Raw genomic sequence first — 16,356 nt, 5'->3', positions numbered from 1 at the left:
GTCTTAGATTTAATTTTGCATAGAATCAAAAGTTCAGTTTAGTAGCCATTTTCTTTAAAGTCAGGCTGTAGTGGTTCCTAAATGAAAATTAGGCCCTGATTTTGTGTAAGATGATGTCCAATCTTTGACACTTTAAAAATATTAAAAGATGATGATGAGGAAGGAGTTTTTAAAAATGCAATTTGTAGTTTTTAACAAGTGATGTAGAATAAATAAAAGTACTTTTTAAAAAGTAAGTGTACAGTTATTTTCCAGTTAATTCTATGGGACAAAATGATTGCTTTAATACAGGTCTTTTGACAGCATTTCCTAACCTGCTCTGTGAAAAAGAAATAAAATGTAGTGCTCTTTTTCTGTAACATTTTATTTTTTTAAGAGATGGCGGAGGGGGAGTCTCATTATGTTGCTGGCCTTGAACTCCTGGGTTCAAAGGATCCTCCCTGCCTCAGCCTCCCAAGTAGCTGCAATTCCCACACTCAGCTCTCCAAGATTGTATTTGAATGTGAGAGATACAGCAGATGCACTTATTGATGGTTGTGCTGCAGTGGAGCTGCCCTCCTGAGACGGCTCACACAACTGCGATGGGCAGGGAGGCCTGTGAGACAGCACTGCAGACATGAATGGAGATGCTGGTGCATTACTATTTATGGCAGCACACACTCACTTTCCACCCCATCTTTGCATTACTCTGCCATCTGTACAGCGATGGCAGTCTGTGAGCCCAACATGTACTTATTTTATAACTTCAACACATTTATTTCAGCATGCTCTTTAAAAATATTTAAACCCTCCTGCTTACTACTATTTTTTTTTAAAAAAACAACTATGCAGATGACTCTGCTTTTGCATGTTGCAGCAGTTTGGCTGATTTTTTTTTCCCTCTATTCAAAGCACACATTTTATTTCAAGAGGTAAGTTGTGCTTTAGAGCTTTAGAGCAGTGCTTCTCAACTTCAATGCAATATGAATCACTTGGGGATGCTGTAGAACTTCCAATTTGACTTGAATAGTTTTGAGTGGCCCCTGAGATCTGTGTTTTTAACAGGCTTCAGGTAATGCAGCACCGTCTGTCCATGGGCCACACTTTGAGGAACAATGCTTTCTGCTGTCTCAAAACTTTGAAGGCAGTTTAAGAGTCCTACAAAACATCCTGTGGTCACTGCTAGAAACATAGACTGGACAACTATGGCGAATTATAGCCTCAGTCTTCTTAAATTGAGTCTTGGATGTGAGCAAAGTGAATGTATAAGATAAAAATAGTAAAATATATAACTTGTAAAAGTCCAAAGAAAATAACTTTATTTTCCAGACAATTGTAACAATATTCAATAATGTGATATGAAAAGAGTGGCTTACAATTAATGAAACTTTTCTGTTTGTTATACTTGTATATGAGAAAAGCTATTAACTAGTTTATGTTGACAACAATTTAATTTTTGTTTCTCGTAAATCAAATGAATTCTGCAACTTCGTACAAACATGCATTTATTTTTATAGTTTTTGTGGAAAGTAAAGAGGCAAAACACATGTAATCAAAAACATCAAACACATTTGAACAAAGACTTATCTATTATGTATAAAGGAAAATATCCAAGACAATTTCTTTAAAATATACACAATTCTAACATAGTTATGCAATATATACATTCATATTTTGACAATCTGCCAAAATAAACAGGTACTTATGAAACTATATTTACATAATGGCTACAGTTTCAGTCTTTAGAGTTCAAAGAAATAGTTAATATTTTCACTTATTTCACACTTTTCCCCCATGTTTCTCATTCACCTCTAGATTTTAAATTAACTTTTCAAATTGGTTAAAATGGGTGTGCATACACAAAAGGGCATAGTCCTACAAAGTTTTTTATATAATTGTTTTATGTGTGGAAATTAAAATATGAAAGATGGATCAGGGATCTCAGTTTAAGGGATCCTGCCTTCTGTATGATGATGTCTTAATTTTTGAGATTTTCATATATTGGGTTATAGCTATATATCAGGACAGGTAAATACATTATAAAATTATACACTTTATAACAATTTTTAGTATAATCACTTGTGTGACTATAATAAATTGGCTTTATTTTCTTTACTCTTCACATTTTGAAGATAATTTTTGATAACTATTTTACAAAAATAACATTGCTAGCTAGAAAAATTTCTGTCCAGTTAGGAGTTCTTATTTTGCTGCTGACATGAGTGATGCACAATTTTAAATCTCTGTAGTTTCTTCATAAGTTATTTTACTATCTTACTATTTTATAAGCCTTGTGTGGCAGTCAAGTTTTTACCACATTCTGTAGACCTTGTCTGTATACCATTTATGAAATGGAAATTTGAATTTGACATCTTTTATGCCCTCTACTGACTTTTAAAGCAAAAATATTGTTGAATAGGAACACATAGCTTTTATTTAAAAAATGTTTTTTCCCCTGAATTTCTTGTATGAATACTCACCTTTGCTTAAAAGTGCTTGAGAAATACTGCCCCCCAGGAGGCATTTGACAATGTCTGGAGACATTTTTTGATTGTCCTGACTGCAGGGGGAGGATGCTCTGGCATCAAGTAGCTAGAGGCCAGGGATGCTGCTAAACATCATACCTTATAGGGCAGGGCTGCTGTCCTACAAGGTACAGGACATTCCCTGCAAGGAAGAATCACCTGGCCCCAAATGACAGTAGTGCCCAGGTTGAGAGACCCTGCCCTGGTGTGATAAATGGTGCACAGACAAGTGGCTAATGGTTTATAGTAATTCAACTACTCCCTGTAAACAGTGTAAACTAGGCTGATTATCTAAGGCAAGGCTAACCAAAGCTTTCAAGTTCTGTATATGTATGTTTAGTACTTATTTAAGGAAGTACTCATCTAAAGAAGGTGAGACAGAGTAAAATAAAAGGAAGGATGTGCTATAATTCTTTGTATAGCACATTGAAAAGCTAATATTTATATATACAGTACTAACTCTTTTTTTTTTTTTTAAAACGGAGTCTTGCCCTGTCGCCCAGGCTGGAGTGCAGTGGCACGATCTCGGCTCACTGCAGCCTCCGCATCCCAGGTTCAAGTGATTCTCCTGCGTCAGCTTCCCGAGTAGCTGAGATTACAGGCACCTGCCACTACGCCCAGCTAATTTTTGTGTTATTAGCAGAGATGGGGTTTCACTATATTGGCCAGGCTGGTCTCAAACTCCTGACCTCATGATCCACTGGCCTCAGCCTCCCAAAGTGTAGGGATTACAGGTGTGAGCCACTGTTCCCAGCCACAATGTTTTTTTAAATAGTCATTTTTTTGAGACAGGGTCTTGCTATGTTGCTTAGGCTGGACTTGAACTCCTGGAATCAAGCGATCCTCCTGTCTCAGTCTCCCAAGTAGCTGGAGCTGCAGGCACACACCAGCATCACTAGCTGTTAAATATTCTTTATCAAGTTAATGACTAGTTTCTCTAGTCTTTTTTTTTTTTTTTAATAAAATTTTCATTGGAACAAAACAGCGAATTCTCACAGCTGTTAAAAGAATTGGACTCTGGCATACCTAACTAGAGAATACCATGCTATTTTTTCTATAAAACCCTGGCATTTTATGCCTTTTCTTGTTTGTTTTGTGTTGTCAATTACAAAGTAATTCTGTAAACAGTACAGACAGCCCTGGACTGCCAACATAGGGGCTGGGCCAGAGCAGTCAAGGTCGTCCATATGCACATGGGCAGATAACCTGTTTTCCTCTGACATTTTTTTCCAAGTCAAATTCTTGGAAGATTGTCTATTTGTATTATAGAAATCCAGACCATAGACTTTTAAAACTAAAAGCATCACTGCTGAACTCCAGCTCAGTCTTCCCATTTTATAATGAGGACTCTGAAGTTTATAGAGGTCAAGGACTTGTCCAAAGCTTTAGATATGTAGTGTCTGTGCCCTTTTCCTCTAAGTTTCTCCTAGAGAATGTGGGGGCTCAGGAACAGAGAAAATTATGTACGAAAAGTAGAAATGGGTGGTGTTTCTCAAAGTGTGGTCCATCTGCATCCTAGTGACTGGGGTTCCTGTTAAAATGCATATTGCTGGGCCTTATCCCAATCTGACCAAATCATCTCAGGATCTACCTTCTGAACAAACTTGCCTAGGTCAAATTCTTTCTTGTGGAAGTTTAAGTTCTTCAGAAACAAGACAGCCACAGAGGGTGCACCTGCCAATTTGGTGGCTTCCAGTGCCTCATCTGTAACTTCTCATGAAATCCTGAGATGTTTTACTTTACATTGTTTACATCCCCTCACGTTCGTTCCAACATTTAGAAATTCACTCGAGCTTATTTTTCTTACTTGTTTAGCACTAAATGAAAATAGCTTCCTGAAGGTAAGGAGGTTATATACAGTAATTCATGCAAGTGTGTAAATTAAACAGGTGACTTTTCCCAATATCTAATGCACAGCAGCTGTCCTGAAGGAGTGGGAACTTTGGATGAGGGGTAAAGGAGGGGATAACTTCGGACCACTGGAGAGAAAGTCAGGCTGTAGAGGGCTTCTATAATAATGGGACCACCAAGAGGTGGGAGAGTGGTTCAGTAACAGAGGAGGAAGGTTGCCAAAGAAATACTCATCTTTCAGAAATTCACTAGGTTACTGCCAGTCACCCAAACAAGTCCTAAAAGGTAACTGTTGTGCCTCCTAAAAGAGAAAGGAAATGTCCTCCTTTTCCTTCCTCTGGCACAGGATGGGCCTCTAGCAGATGGGATTTTACATAAATGTTATATTCTGGGTTTTAAACAAAATTTTGTGCCTTGGTCTCTATATCGCCCCCTCTCCTAACTTAAATGGACATATAGGAGGTATACTCTAAGCTCAGTTATTCAAGCATGTTTTGATCATTAGAGCAAGATGGGGTGTGGAAGGGGCAGCCGTGCTCTAACAGGAACCAACAACAAGTTTTACCTAGTTTATAAATAAAATTATCACTTAGAAGTATCATCTGTGGCAACTTTGGATGAGCAGCATAAATTGAAAAACAACCTGTGTTTTTGTTAGCATCAATAGTCATTAAAATATACACAAGTGGAAGTACTTACATATCAGGCACTTCCGCTTTTGTTGTTGCTGTTTAAAGACAAGTATTTTAAAGAAAACGGTTTTCTCCCTTAAAATCTGAGAGTATCATATTTTTCTTTAAAAGTTATCATGCTTGGAAGCATTTCATGTTTCTGACAAAATGCGCATTAGAATGTAAACTCTGGGCCAGCCAGTTTAAAGATTACTTTTTTTCCCCATCATATAAAATAAGTCTTTTACCCATTATATCCCTACCCGCTCCCCGCACCTCCCCAACCCCCCACAATATCTTCATGCCAAACTGACCTGCAGTTTTCTCTTAAAATACCAGGTTAGTTTACCTATGACATGATTTAAAAAAAAAAAAAAAGGGATTTAAAAAGAAATCCATTCACGCAAACAGCAAACTCTGGCTGGGATGCTGCCAGTTCCCACTGCAGGTAGGTCTGCTGGTTCAGCTATTGAGTTCTGTGGTCTCGTCAATCTCATCTGGATTTTTGGTCATCTTTTCATATTTTCTTTTGAAGAAGCCGAGCTGTAAAGGTGATGATACAAAAATGTTACCACTCGTAGCTTATTTTGTATGGTGCCTCCGACCGCCTTGGCTGCGCACGTCCTCTGACACACCTCTGGGAATCCCTGAGGCTCTGAAGGGAGGTGTGCAGACTGATGACCTGGTATCTGTCACCCACTAGAAGGAAACATCTATCTAGAGAGCTCAGCTGCATTGCGTAAAGCTACATTTGTCAGCGTCTACTTATTTGAAGCTGAACAAAACATGCAAGGCTCTGGATAAAAGGAAAGTTTAAAAGAAGATAAAATCCTTACTGGTTGTTTTTAATGACATGAGTAAGAAATTGTAAACAAACTTGCATTTCTTTTCTCCTTGTGATAGAGAAGGTACCATATAAAACCTGAGGTTGATGTTTTGTAAGCAAATTCAAGGCTGGCCTTCAGGAGCCCTGTATTTTAAAATATGAAGCTTTTCTTACCTTCCATAAAATTGCAACCAGAGCTAACAGCAAAAGGATTCCAGCAATTATACTTCCTATTATAACTCCTATTGGTACTTCGGCTTTCTCATCAGGTTTCATTATCATCAGGGGAATCTGGAAATGTCAGTTGACAGTTGAGTTATTTTAATACCACAAAAAAAGTGGGGAGATGGTCTAGTCCAATTCTCTCGTTCTGTAAGTGAAGGTCTACAGCTCTAGAAGGTGACATGATTTGCTCATGATGGCGTATCTCAAACACTGGCAGAACAATTTTAGAGAAAATCCTCCTGCAAAGTCCATCCAGCTAAAAAATACAACTTTTCTAGTTTCCCCCCTTTAACTACATCACTGTCTTGTGGCTACTTCATGCCTGAGAATCTCAGATGCTTATTTTACTTATGAAATAGAAATTTCCATTTCTGGCATACATTCAAATCAAGTGAAAGCACCATCAAGTGAAAGCAAACAGCTTTGGGGAGAGGAGTCGAAGAAACTCATTAACCCAACTTGATGGTGATGAAACCACAGCTTTGTATTGGGTCTAAAATACTAGGTTCACTTAAACCTCATTCCAAGTTGATATTGTTGGAAAAGTAGAAATAGTATCTCAAGGGTCAAGTTGACCTTTTCAGTGGGAAAGTTGTCCTTGAGGCTACTTAGGATTCTTTATGTCTGCTTCCTGGCAATCTTTGAGATGCTGTAATGGAATGGCTGCCCTGAGTTTTAACAGTAAAACTGTATATTCAGTTTTTAATTAATTAGGGGAAATTTAATTAATTGGGGAAAGAGTCTCAACCATTCTCTTTAGAAAATATTCCTAAAGAGCTATATGTAGAAGCAACAGAAGGGGATAATATGTGTTTTATTTACTTGATTTAACATTAAATTGCAGTGGCAAATGAGCTGCTTTTTGTCATATAATTTATGGGCTGCACTAAACTTGCAGCTGACCTTGGCGACTGTATTTCTTTTCATTTGTATCTTCAATAACTAAAATATAAGGCTTGATAAATTTATGAATAAAGTGATGATAAATTCATGTAGCTCACTGCTTAATGGCAGTCATAAGCTTTCTTCTCTCTTTTCCACAGCTTTCTAACCCAAGGAACCACAGATCCCTATGGACCCATGACTATAGCATTTTGTGGATCAGATTTTTAAGTGGGCTAGGGATTCAAATAAATATAACAGACACTTAGAACATGTGAAGTTATTATTTAGGTTAGATACCTTATTCAAAAATTTATCCAAATTAATGTTTAGATTAAAAAAATTTTCATAGACACAACTGAGTAATATTAGGCTGGTGCAAAAGTAATTGCAGTCTTTGATATTAAAAATACTTTTTCTTTACTTTTCTTTTTTTTTGAGACAGAGTCTGGCTCTGTCATCCAGGATGGCGTGCAGTGGCGCAATCTCAGCTCACTGCAACCTCTGCCTCGCAGGTTCAAGTGATTCTCCTACCTCAGCCTCCCGAGTAGCTTTGATTACAGGTGTGCACCACCACACTCAGCTAATTTTTGTCTTTTTAGTAGAGACAGGGTTTTACTATGTTGACCAAGCTGGTCTCAAACTCCCAACCTCAGGTGATTCGCCTGCCTCGGCCTCTCAAAGTGTTGGGATTACAGGTTTGAGCCACCGCTCCCAGCCTTTCTTTACTTTTAATGGCAGATACCACAATTACTTTTGCACCTAGTAATTGGTTTCTGTTATTTATTAGTATTGCGCAGAGAAAACCAATAAAAGAAGAATCTAATGGGTTTGTTAAAATTGTTCATTTGAATTTCCGATTAATATATTTAATACTGCTTTCTAAAAACAGTGTTCAGTGGAGTTTCACATATTGTCTGAACACTGTTTTTCTAAAGTGAGCTTTTAAAAAAAATCTATAATACTTCTCCCCGATGCTAAGTTCATAGTATTTTGAATTTGAAGTCCGCATTTCCTTTGGCTCTTTTTCTGATTTTCCAGGCCCTAGTCTCTGAAGAGAGGGTGTGGGCTTTCACTGAGGCTCCTAAACCAGAGGCAGAGAAGTAAGCTCTGTTGTGTGGAATCATTTTTCCCTGGACAAGAGTGGGGCCCCAGTGCTGTGAGCTTCACTCTCAGGCATGGAGTGAGGAGGCCCAGAGTTCATGGGGCCATAACTTTTTGACCAAGTCTGTAGGCTGGAACAGTGGACTGAGGCCAGCTGCCAAGCTGGCCTTGGGGGCAGACTCTTAAACTGGCTTTCAACTCCTAACACAAGCATTGGGAGGAAAATGCTCAGGGCTCTGCCAGCAGATTAGCTGGGCATGGAAATCCTACTATATCTAAACATGGCACATTCTAACCAGAGATTTAGTGCAAAGGAAAATTATCTCATGCCAGCTTGTGGAACAGAGAGCCTTTGTTTTCTGTGAAAGTACATTTCTCTGTAAAAGCTTTTTTTTTTTTTTTTTTTTTTTTTTTTTTTTTTTTAAATCAAGGGGAGCATTTATAGTCCTCCAGAACGTAAGATCTAATGAATGGACATGCCACACAGTATCAGTGTCTAGTTGTAAGGAGAACTATTTTTAAAAACCCTCTAATAAATGCATTATTTATTAAGCATGGTTCAGTACCTTTCTTTAAAAATTATTCAAAATACAATTTATGATTTAAATTAGCATAATTAGGTTTTGTGGCCTAAGCTCCAGACCATTTTGTGTAAGCAGGAGGAGAAAGGAAGAACTGGTACTGCTGGCTTAGTCATGAGAAGAGACACCCTGGAGTCCCAAACAACATAGAGCCCCTTTTGTTGTGCTTCTCACTGGATCACCACTTCTAGGAAAGCCAGCTTTGCTGACATGGGTGGGGGGCATGGAGGAGGGCAAGTATAGCACTGAACTTTTTAAGTAGCACACACCCTCGCCGAAATCTCAACGTAATAAACATCAGATCTTTAAAGTTTTAGTAAGATGTTTCTACATACATGTAGGTGAGAAGAGTGACTACTCCGGGCTTTTAGAAATGGAATGCCTATCACAGACCCTGAGGCTCACAAGGAAGGTGTGATATGCTCACCGTCACAGTGTTATCTTCGATCACGTATATCTCGGGGTTGTAGGTGTTGATTTCTGCAGCTGCCGTTAGCTGTACTGTCTGGAACGTTGACTGGAACATAAAGGAATATGTTTTATCCTAGCAGCAGAAAATGCAGAAAAGCTGGCATGCCTTATGATTTATGTATTTATTTCCTGGTGGAATGTGACAAGAGCAAATAGTTCTGAAGACCTGTCCAGAATCTGTGTGTGTTTAAACCGGTGCTGTGTAACAGGACTGCCCGTCAGAAATACCTAGGGTAATTTTAAGATATGTAGATGCCTGCACCTTGCCACCACAAATCTACTTTTTGGGGTGGGCTCAAGACATGAGTGGGTTAAAATATCTCCCTGAGGAGATCTGAACTTGAGAACTGGATTGAAAAACGAGGATTTAAAAATGAATTTAACTTGGAAGATCATAGTTCAGATTTTTTTAAAAATAAAGTTTATAACATGAGAGAAAATTGTAAACTTGGCATCTTTGTATACTTACCTGAACAAGTCACACAATGGAATGGAAAACCGACATTTAAAAGGGAAGAGAATTTTCCTTCTGGGTACATGTGTGTAAAATAATACTGTTTGAAAGTGCACTTGAATTTGACCACCCATGGCCCTGAACTTTTTGGCTTGTTATATCACATCAGTATAACTTCAGATTTCCTAAGTGTTTCTATCAAAGAACACTTAATTTGGGGCAGGTATGTAGGAAGGATATTTTATGCTGCTGTTACTGGTAACTTCCTAATTCAAAATAACTTTACATTCATTCCTCCATCTAGTTACAGAAAAAGAGCCTAGTTTTCAGCCAGGCACAATGGCTCATATCCATAATCCCAGCACTTTGGGAGGCTGAGGGGGGTAGATTACCTGAGGTCAGGAGTTCAAGACCAGCCTGGTCAATATGGCGCAACCCCGTCTCTACTAAAGAATATAAAAAATTAGCCGGGTGTGATGGTGGGCGCCTGTAATCCCAGAGACTTGGGAGGCTGAGACAGGAGAATCACTTGAACCCGGGAGGCGGAGGCTGCAGTGAGCTGAGATCGAGCCACTGCACTCCAGCCTGGGCAACAGAGCAAGGCTCGTCTAAAAAGAAAAAAAAGAAAAAAGAAAAAAAAAAAAGGTCTATTTTTCAATAGAAACATTATTGATGTGTCTGTTTCACTATTTTCTCTATATTAGGTCTGATGCTGCTGTAAAGTAGAATGCAGTGCTCAGATGTTAGAGCTGCTTTCACATGCTGTGGCTACTAGGACTCAGTTTTTCTGGTTACTAGGGCACATTATTGGACATACTCTATGAGGTAATTTGCTAAACAATATCTGGGAGCCAGAAAGACTGTATTTCCAAAAACTGAGCATTTTATTTCCTTTCCACTGGCTCAGTCTCTGGTTACTGTTAATTTTCTCAAGATAGATGACTGGATCAGAAATTAACCATGCTCACCAGTCTCTTAAACATATTATTGGGGGAAACATTAAGAGTATTGATAATGGTTTAAGTTTAAGAAAAAACCTGGCAGTTAAGTAAATACTGGTTTCATAATCCCCAAAGACTAAAGATGAAAGAATTTTTCTTATAGCATTCTCAAAATAGGCCCTTCTCACAGGCACACAATATCCTACTTATTAACACAGGGTTAATAAGTAGAGGTAGGCATGGCACACACATCTGGAGAGTGAAGGAACGCACCTGCTAGCATTCAAGAAGACTTCTCCTTACAAATGGCAGCAACTCTATCATAAACTTGGAGGCCTGATCAATCACTTTGTAATGAAATTACTTGAAATGTTAAGTTGCCTTGCACTACATCAGAGAAAAGGTAGCAACAAAAGGCAGTGCATCAATGGGTTCAAATACAGGAAATGAAATCCATATTTCAGACTGGACCTCCTAAGTGGTCTGAGAAACATCCACTTTGCTGCTTAAATTGCTGGAAGCAAGGTGAGGATAAACATTTGACTTTTCATGAAGGAGGAAGATATGTAGGACTTGACACCAATCCTTGTATGTCACTTGACATACCTTGACATCTCAAGGGTGTTTCCTTAGTTTAACTACCATAGCCACATTAAAGTGGCATAAATACTACACTTTCTAGGAAGTTTGCTCCCAGAAATAAACTACTGCTTCTGAAGATCGTTGGGAAGGTACTTTAAAAAGTCTCACAGTTAAAATGATGTAGTCTTAAACTCGAGAAAATCCAAATGTGTTTTACAGAGCTGGCATGCATCCATTTTGATGTGCAACAGTCAGTGTTCCTTCCAGTTGGCAAAATTTGCTCTGAAAATATTTGTTCCTCAAATCCAAGGAGCCAAGAACCAATGGAGCAAAACTAAGCACCACACGGCAGCAGCTGGGAAGGTGGTACAACTAACAGCACTCTTCACATCTTAAAGGACCTAGAATTGTCCTGAAGGCTTGAAACAAATGTAACTAACAGGAAAACAAAGTAAAAGCAAGCAAGCCAGAAGAAATATTCAACTCCTCACTTCCCCATTCCCCCAATTCTGCATTTTTTCTAACTTTTACTATTCATTTTTCTTCCATGTCTTTATCCAAGAATATTACTTATATTTGACTCCAGGGATGAGTTTGGAGGGTGCTGAGTTCTCCAGTTTTATAAAACTCTATAGCAGGAAGTGGGTTTATTGAAGAGATCATGAAACGGTAAAAAGAAAAAAAAAATGAGTAGCGTTTGGCTGTAAGCACCTTGGGAACAGATTTATTTGTTAAAAAGAAAAAAAAAAATTTAGTAAGAGCTACAAAGGTCCCCAGGAGGTTTCAGACTAATTTCTGTTTTTCTTCCTCAATTGGAGCTCATGTCAGTAAAAGGAATGCTAGCCACACAAGCAGTCCAATTTAAGGAGGCCTGTCTATCCTTATATTTTTTTCATGCCAGACTGAAATTCTGGCTACCAAAATCCCTGCTGAAAGCAAATATCACTAGAGCAGATTCACAGTTGCCATATGGAAAAACAACAACAACAACAACAACAACAATGACATTGTTTTGGCTTTTTCTTCAAACTTTTCATGGGAATTGAGATGACTTAGAAAATCATGTGCCCACTGGGCTCTTCCATCAGGGAAGGTAAAACAGGAGAGCAGGGTGATGACCTGGCTGTAATACAGGAAGACATATCCGTATGCTAGATTCATCTACTGGGTGGTTTGAGATCAATCATCCAATTAACTGAGAGCTCAAGGAGTGAGACAGAGCACAGGCATTTTGATTTGGGTGTGGCAGAGGAGACTGGGAAGATGGAGAGTGGGGTAAGTCCTAGAGCGGGACAAAGCAGGCTGCCTCTTGTAGCCCAGGGCCTCAGAGATGACCTTGACACCATTCCCATCGATGTGGTAGGTCGCATGGAGTCTGAGAAACAGACCCTTTCACAAGTACCCCAGGCGACTCTGAGGCACTGTGACAAATTGGATGAGCATTGGAAAGGGATGGAAGTGTGCTGCCTTCCAGGGTGAAATGCTCTGGGTGATTTGGCCACTGCAGATGTTAGCCAGAATACTTATTTTGTCAAAGGGGAAGAACTTGTCAGTGCAGCCTTACATTTCATTTCCTTGGTGTTGATAAATCTAACAAATAAAACTTATACTTACTGATGCAAAAGTCCCGTTCCAAATTCTTGTAGTCACATTAACAAAGTATTCTCCTTTCATGTGAAGGTCTTTCAACCAGCAGGTAACATTACTACAGGAAGCAGTTCTGCAGTTCTTATAGTATGGAGTCAAAGGTAAAAGAGAGAGAAAGTTAGTAGGAGTTAAAAATAAATGCTAAAATTTTAAAGATAGATAAAACCCAGTGCTGGGATGCATCTAGGGAAACAGACAATCTCATGAGCTATTAGTAGTTCTAACCCTCCTGCCCTCCTTCAAGGGATTTCGGGACTATATCTCAAAATGTACAAAGTGCACACCCTTTGCCCCATCCATTTCCTGTCTGTATAGACAGCCTCAGGAGATAATCAGCAATGTGTGGAACAAAGTACCCCAAGCCTGTTTATTGCACTACTATTTCTAAGAGTAAAAAGACCTAAAAACCCAACCCCCCCAAACTGTAACTTGTTTATCAACAATGTACTAGTTAAATAATTATTAAACATACACAAAATATACTACAATTTTGTCATTAAACCTAATGATAGACTCCCTAGATTTTAAAAAAAAGTTGACCGAAAGAGGATCAGTGGTTCCAAGGGCTAGTGGGGCGGGTGGAATGAATAAGCAGAGCACCGATGATGTGGAAGGCAGTGAATATACACTGTATGATACTATAGTGGGGGATACATGTCATTTTACATTTGTCAAATTCCACAGCATGGATTTTAACAACACCAAGAGTGAACCCTAATGTAAACTATGGATTTTGGTTGATGATGATACATTAATGTAGTTTCATCGATTGTAACAAGTATACCACTCTGGTGCAGGATTTTGATAGTGGGGGAGGCTGTGCGGGACAGGGGGTATATGAGAAACTTCTGTACTTTCCACTCAATTCTTCCATGAACTTAAAACTGCATTAAAAAATGAAGTGATTAATTGAAAATCTATGAATATTGACCTATGTTCCAGGCCAAAAGGTAGCATGGCCCACCTCCGTTACAGCATGCATTTACCTATTTGTAGATTAATACACATTAAAAGAAACATAATTTTATTCTTCTGGTTTCCTGTTTTCCCCATCCTTCACAAAATAAAACAATTGCAATCAAAGAAAACCAGGAGAATTCCAATACTGTTCATAGGGGAGAGCTGTGGTTTGTTTAGGAGTTATTGCTTACTAAAGGTTTACTTATTTCAATATTTAATATGTGCCAAGCACCATGCCAGATGCTAGACTCATCTCTTTCCCAAAGAAGCAGGCATAGCTTGACAGCAGGAAAACAAAATATTGAAAAACAAAGAAGTGCAGCAGCATATTTCACAGCTAAATAAAAAACAGCAGTAGTATGTGGAAGGGGGATTTAAGGGGCTTCTCCTCTGTAGCACACACCCAGTTCCTTCGCAGCTCTTTGCCTTGTTTCCAAAGGGCACAAGGCATAAACACAATAGCTTCACATGAGTTTTTCTGATGTCATGAAATCTGGAACTTGTATTTTATAAGAAGTGGCATAAGATAATTCCAGTAACCTAGATTTGAACACGTATTAGGTTGGTGCAAAAGTAACTGTGGGTTTCAAAACCGTATTTTGAATATTTTCTAAATATTTTCTAAATCTTGACTCATGTAAGCATCAAAGTCAAAATAAGTAAGCTCTATGATATCAGTTGGTGGGAGAAAAGCAGCATCCTGATCACAGGTGAAATAAATGAATAAGGGGAGCTTTCATACGTTAACTTGTCCTCACCAATTCTTTGGTGTGCCTGAAATTTTCACTTTTGAAAGATACAGAAGATGTTTGTCCTATTTTCAGTGGATTGATATCTGCATTACAACTGATGTCACCAGCCTATAAAAGAAGAACACCTGATCAGACTTCAGAAACAAAACAGTTTATAATGTTCCTTTCAACAGGTTAGGAAATCCTCCTATCACTTGTAGGGGCCTGGGAAGGGCTGTTAGGATTCTTTCAATGCCGCTGACCTGGCCACACTTCATATAATCGTCAGGTAAACATGAAGTATTTAAATGCTCCTGATGTGAACTGATGAGGTGGGCTAGGTTCTTATAGCCCACATATGATGAGGCAAATCTGTAATAGCTAAACACTGTGAATAATTCAGGGTAATTTTCTCTGGAACATTTTAGGATTTTGATTTTCCTGTAGCCCCCTATGCACACTACAGGAATAAAACAACTATTGAATAATACCACTGTTGGACTGAAGATGAGCCAGTGTCAAGGGGTTTGGCTAGAGCTGTGCTTGTCAGCCCAGGATGCGTGCTAGAATCACGGGGTGGATGGAGTGGGGGTGGTTAAAGAAAAACCCTAGTGTAGGAATCTTATCCCTAGAGATTCTGATTTAATTACCTAGGTTAGGTCTGGGCACTCTTATTTAAAAGAGCAAACAGAGAGATTAAAATGAACAGCCAGGGTTGAGTATTACCAGGAGAAAGTCCAGGCTGGCTGCTTGAAGACCAGCTCCTCACTGCAGCTGTGAAGACCTGCTAAGCTTCCCATACAGGTTCAGCCTCTCACTTCCCAGCCTGCACAGGGCCTGTCAAAGTCAGATCTTCACCTGGCCAAAATGGGGTTTTTGGAATAATTTCTGCCACCTGCAATTCCCTAGACTCAAACATTTGTTTTCTTGTAACAATATTCTTCTTCTAATATGAAATTAACTGCTAGTCAGTTGGCACCTGGGCTGCATAGGAGTTACCGTCTGTTTCCCATCCGTAAAATGTCAGACATGATCACCTAATCTCATGGGTTATTTCCATCTTGAAAGTGCATATTTTTTAGGCAATTTTGTATTCTTTACCTTGTCTGTTTGCACCCCAGTTAGGTACATCAGTGGGTTCTTTTCTTTGGTATATTGAGGGATGTGGATGATTACAGTTGCCATGCTTACTGGAACACTTCCTGTTGTTACCTACATAGAGAATAAAATGCGCCGGTACTGCAACAGGATGTACATGATGCCAGGAAATTCACCAGTAACCCCTGTGTTGATGAAGGGCAACTACGAGGTGGTAAGATTGAGTCCAAATGAAAGTGAGCCATCACTTTATAGTCACACTTCAAGTCTCTGTGTCTCACCTCTTAAAACACATTTATGCCTGAGGTTGCATTTTTTTTTGAAATTTCAATCATACTTTGGCGATGACTTTGAGCAGTAGGATATAAGTAACTCCCACATGCTTCGTGTTCCAATAATGGAACAGTAGGCATAAATGGCTCAATGGAAAAAAACTCAACATCTACAATGTTAATGGGTAATTTGTGACTTGCAAGACATGTGGTGTAAATGGTTAAAATGCCATCTGTGGGGTTGGGATGCCAGGGTGTGCTGTCCCAGTCTGCTGCTGATTAGCAGTGTGGCTTGGGCAAGGAACTTGACCTCTCTGTGCTTTTCTTATTCGTAAAATAAAGATGATCAGAAATTCAGCAGGAATGTGCTGGCACAGGGCACTTGTACAGCATCTGTTCTAACTGGTGGGGGTTTCTGTTCTAATTGGCCAGGGCTCATACCCTACTGGTTATTTAAATATTTTAAATAACATCCCTGGAAATAATACCAAGCTCAAAACTGATCTGGGAACTAAATGGGATAACATATGTAAAGCACTTGATACAACGGCTGGTA

At 39.0% G+C, this 16,356-nt stretch overlaps 1 protein-coding gene across 4 annotated transcripts in view; it reads right to left on the bottom strand.

Moving 5' to 3' along the window:
* Nucleotides 1–1,275: 1,275 nt before the first annotated feature.
* ITGA2 (integrin subunit alpha 2) overlaps nucleotides 1,276–16,356 on the bottom strand; it is a 105,816-nt gene continuing 90,735 nt past the window's right edge. For 3 of the 4 annotated variants that reach the window (XR_010587369.2, XM_005556877.5, XM_045393700.3), the window contains 6 exons: nucleotides 15,532–15,642; nucleotides 14,458–14,559; nucleotides 12,707–12,820; nucleotides 9,072–9,161; nucleotides 6,027–6,143; nucleotides 1,276–5,569 (listed from right to left, as the gene is read on the bottom strand). Coding sequence is in view for 3 of the 4 variants with exons in the window: in XM_005556877.5 (XP_005556934.1) it covers nucleotides 5,489–5,569; nucleotides 6,027–6,143; nucleotides 9,072–9,161; nucleotides 12,707–12,820; nucleotides 14,458–14,559; nucleotides 15,532–15,642 (615 nt within the window). In the remaining variant the exon portion in view is untranslated. The remainder of the gene's footprint in view (nucleotides 5,570–6,026; nucleotides 6,144–9,071; nucleotides 9,162–12,706; nucleotides 12,821–14,457; nucleotides 14,560–15,531; nucleotides 15,643–16,356) is intronic. The other variant, XM_065546244.2, reaches the window with a different exon arrangement.

The sequence above is a fragment of the Macaca fascicularis genome, chromosome 6, assembly GCF_037993035.2.
Source record: "Macaca fascicularis isolate 582-1 chromosome 6, T2T-MFA8v1.1".
NCBI lineage: Eukaryota > Metazoa > Chordata > Mammalia > Primates > Cercopithecidae > Macaca > Macaca fascicularis.
The sequence above is the reverse complement of the archived record's forward strand: the minus strand, read 5'-3'. Positions and strand labels throughout refer to the sequence as shown.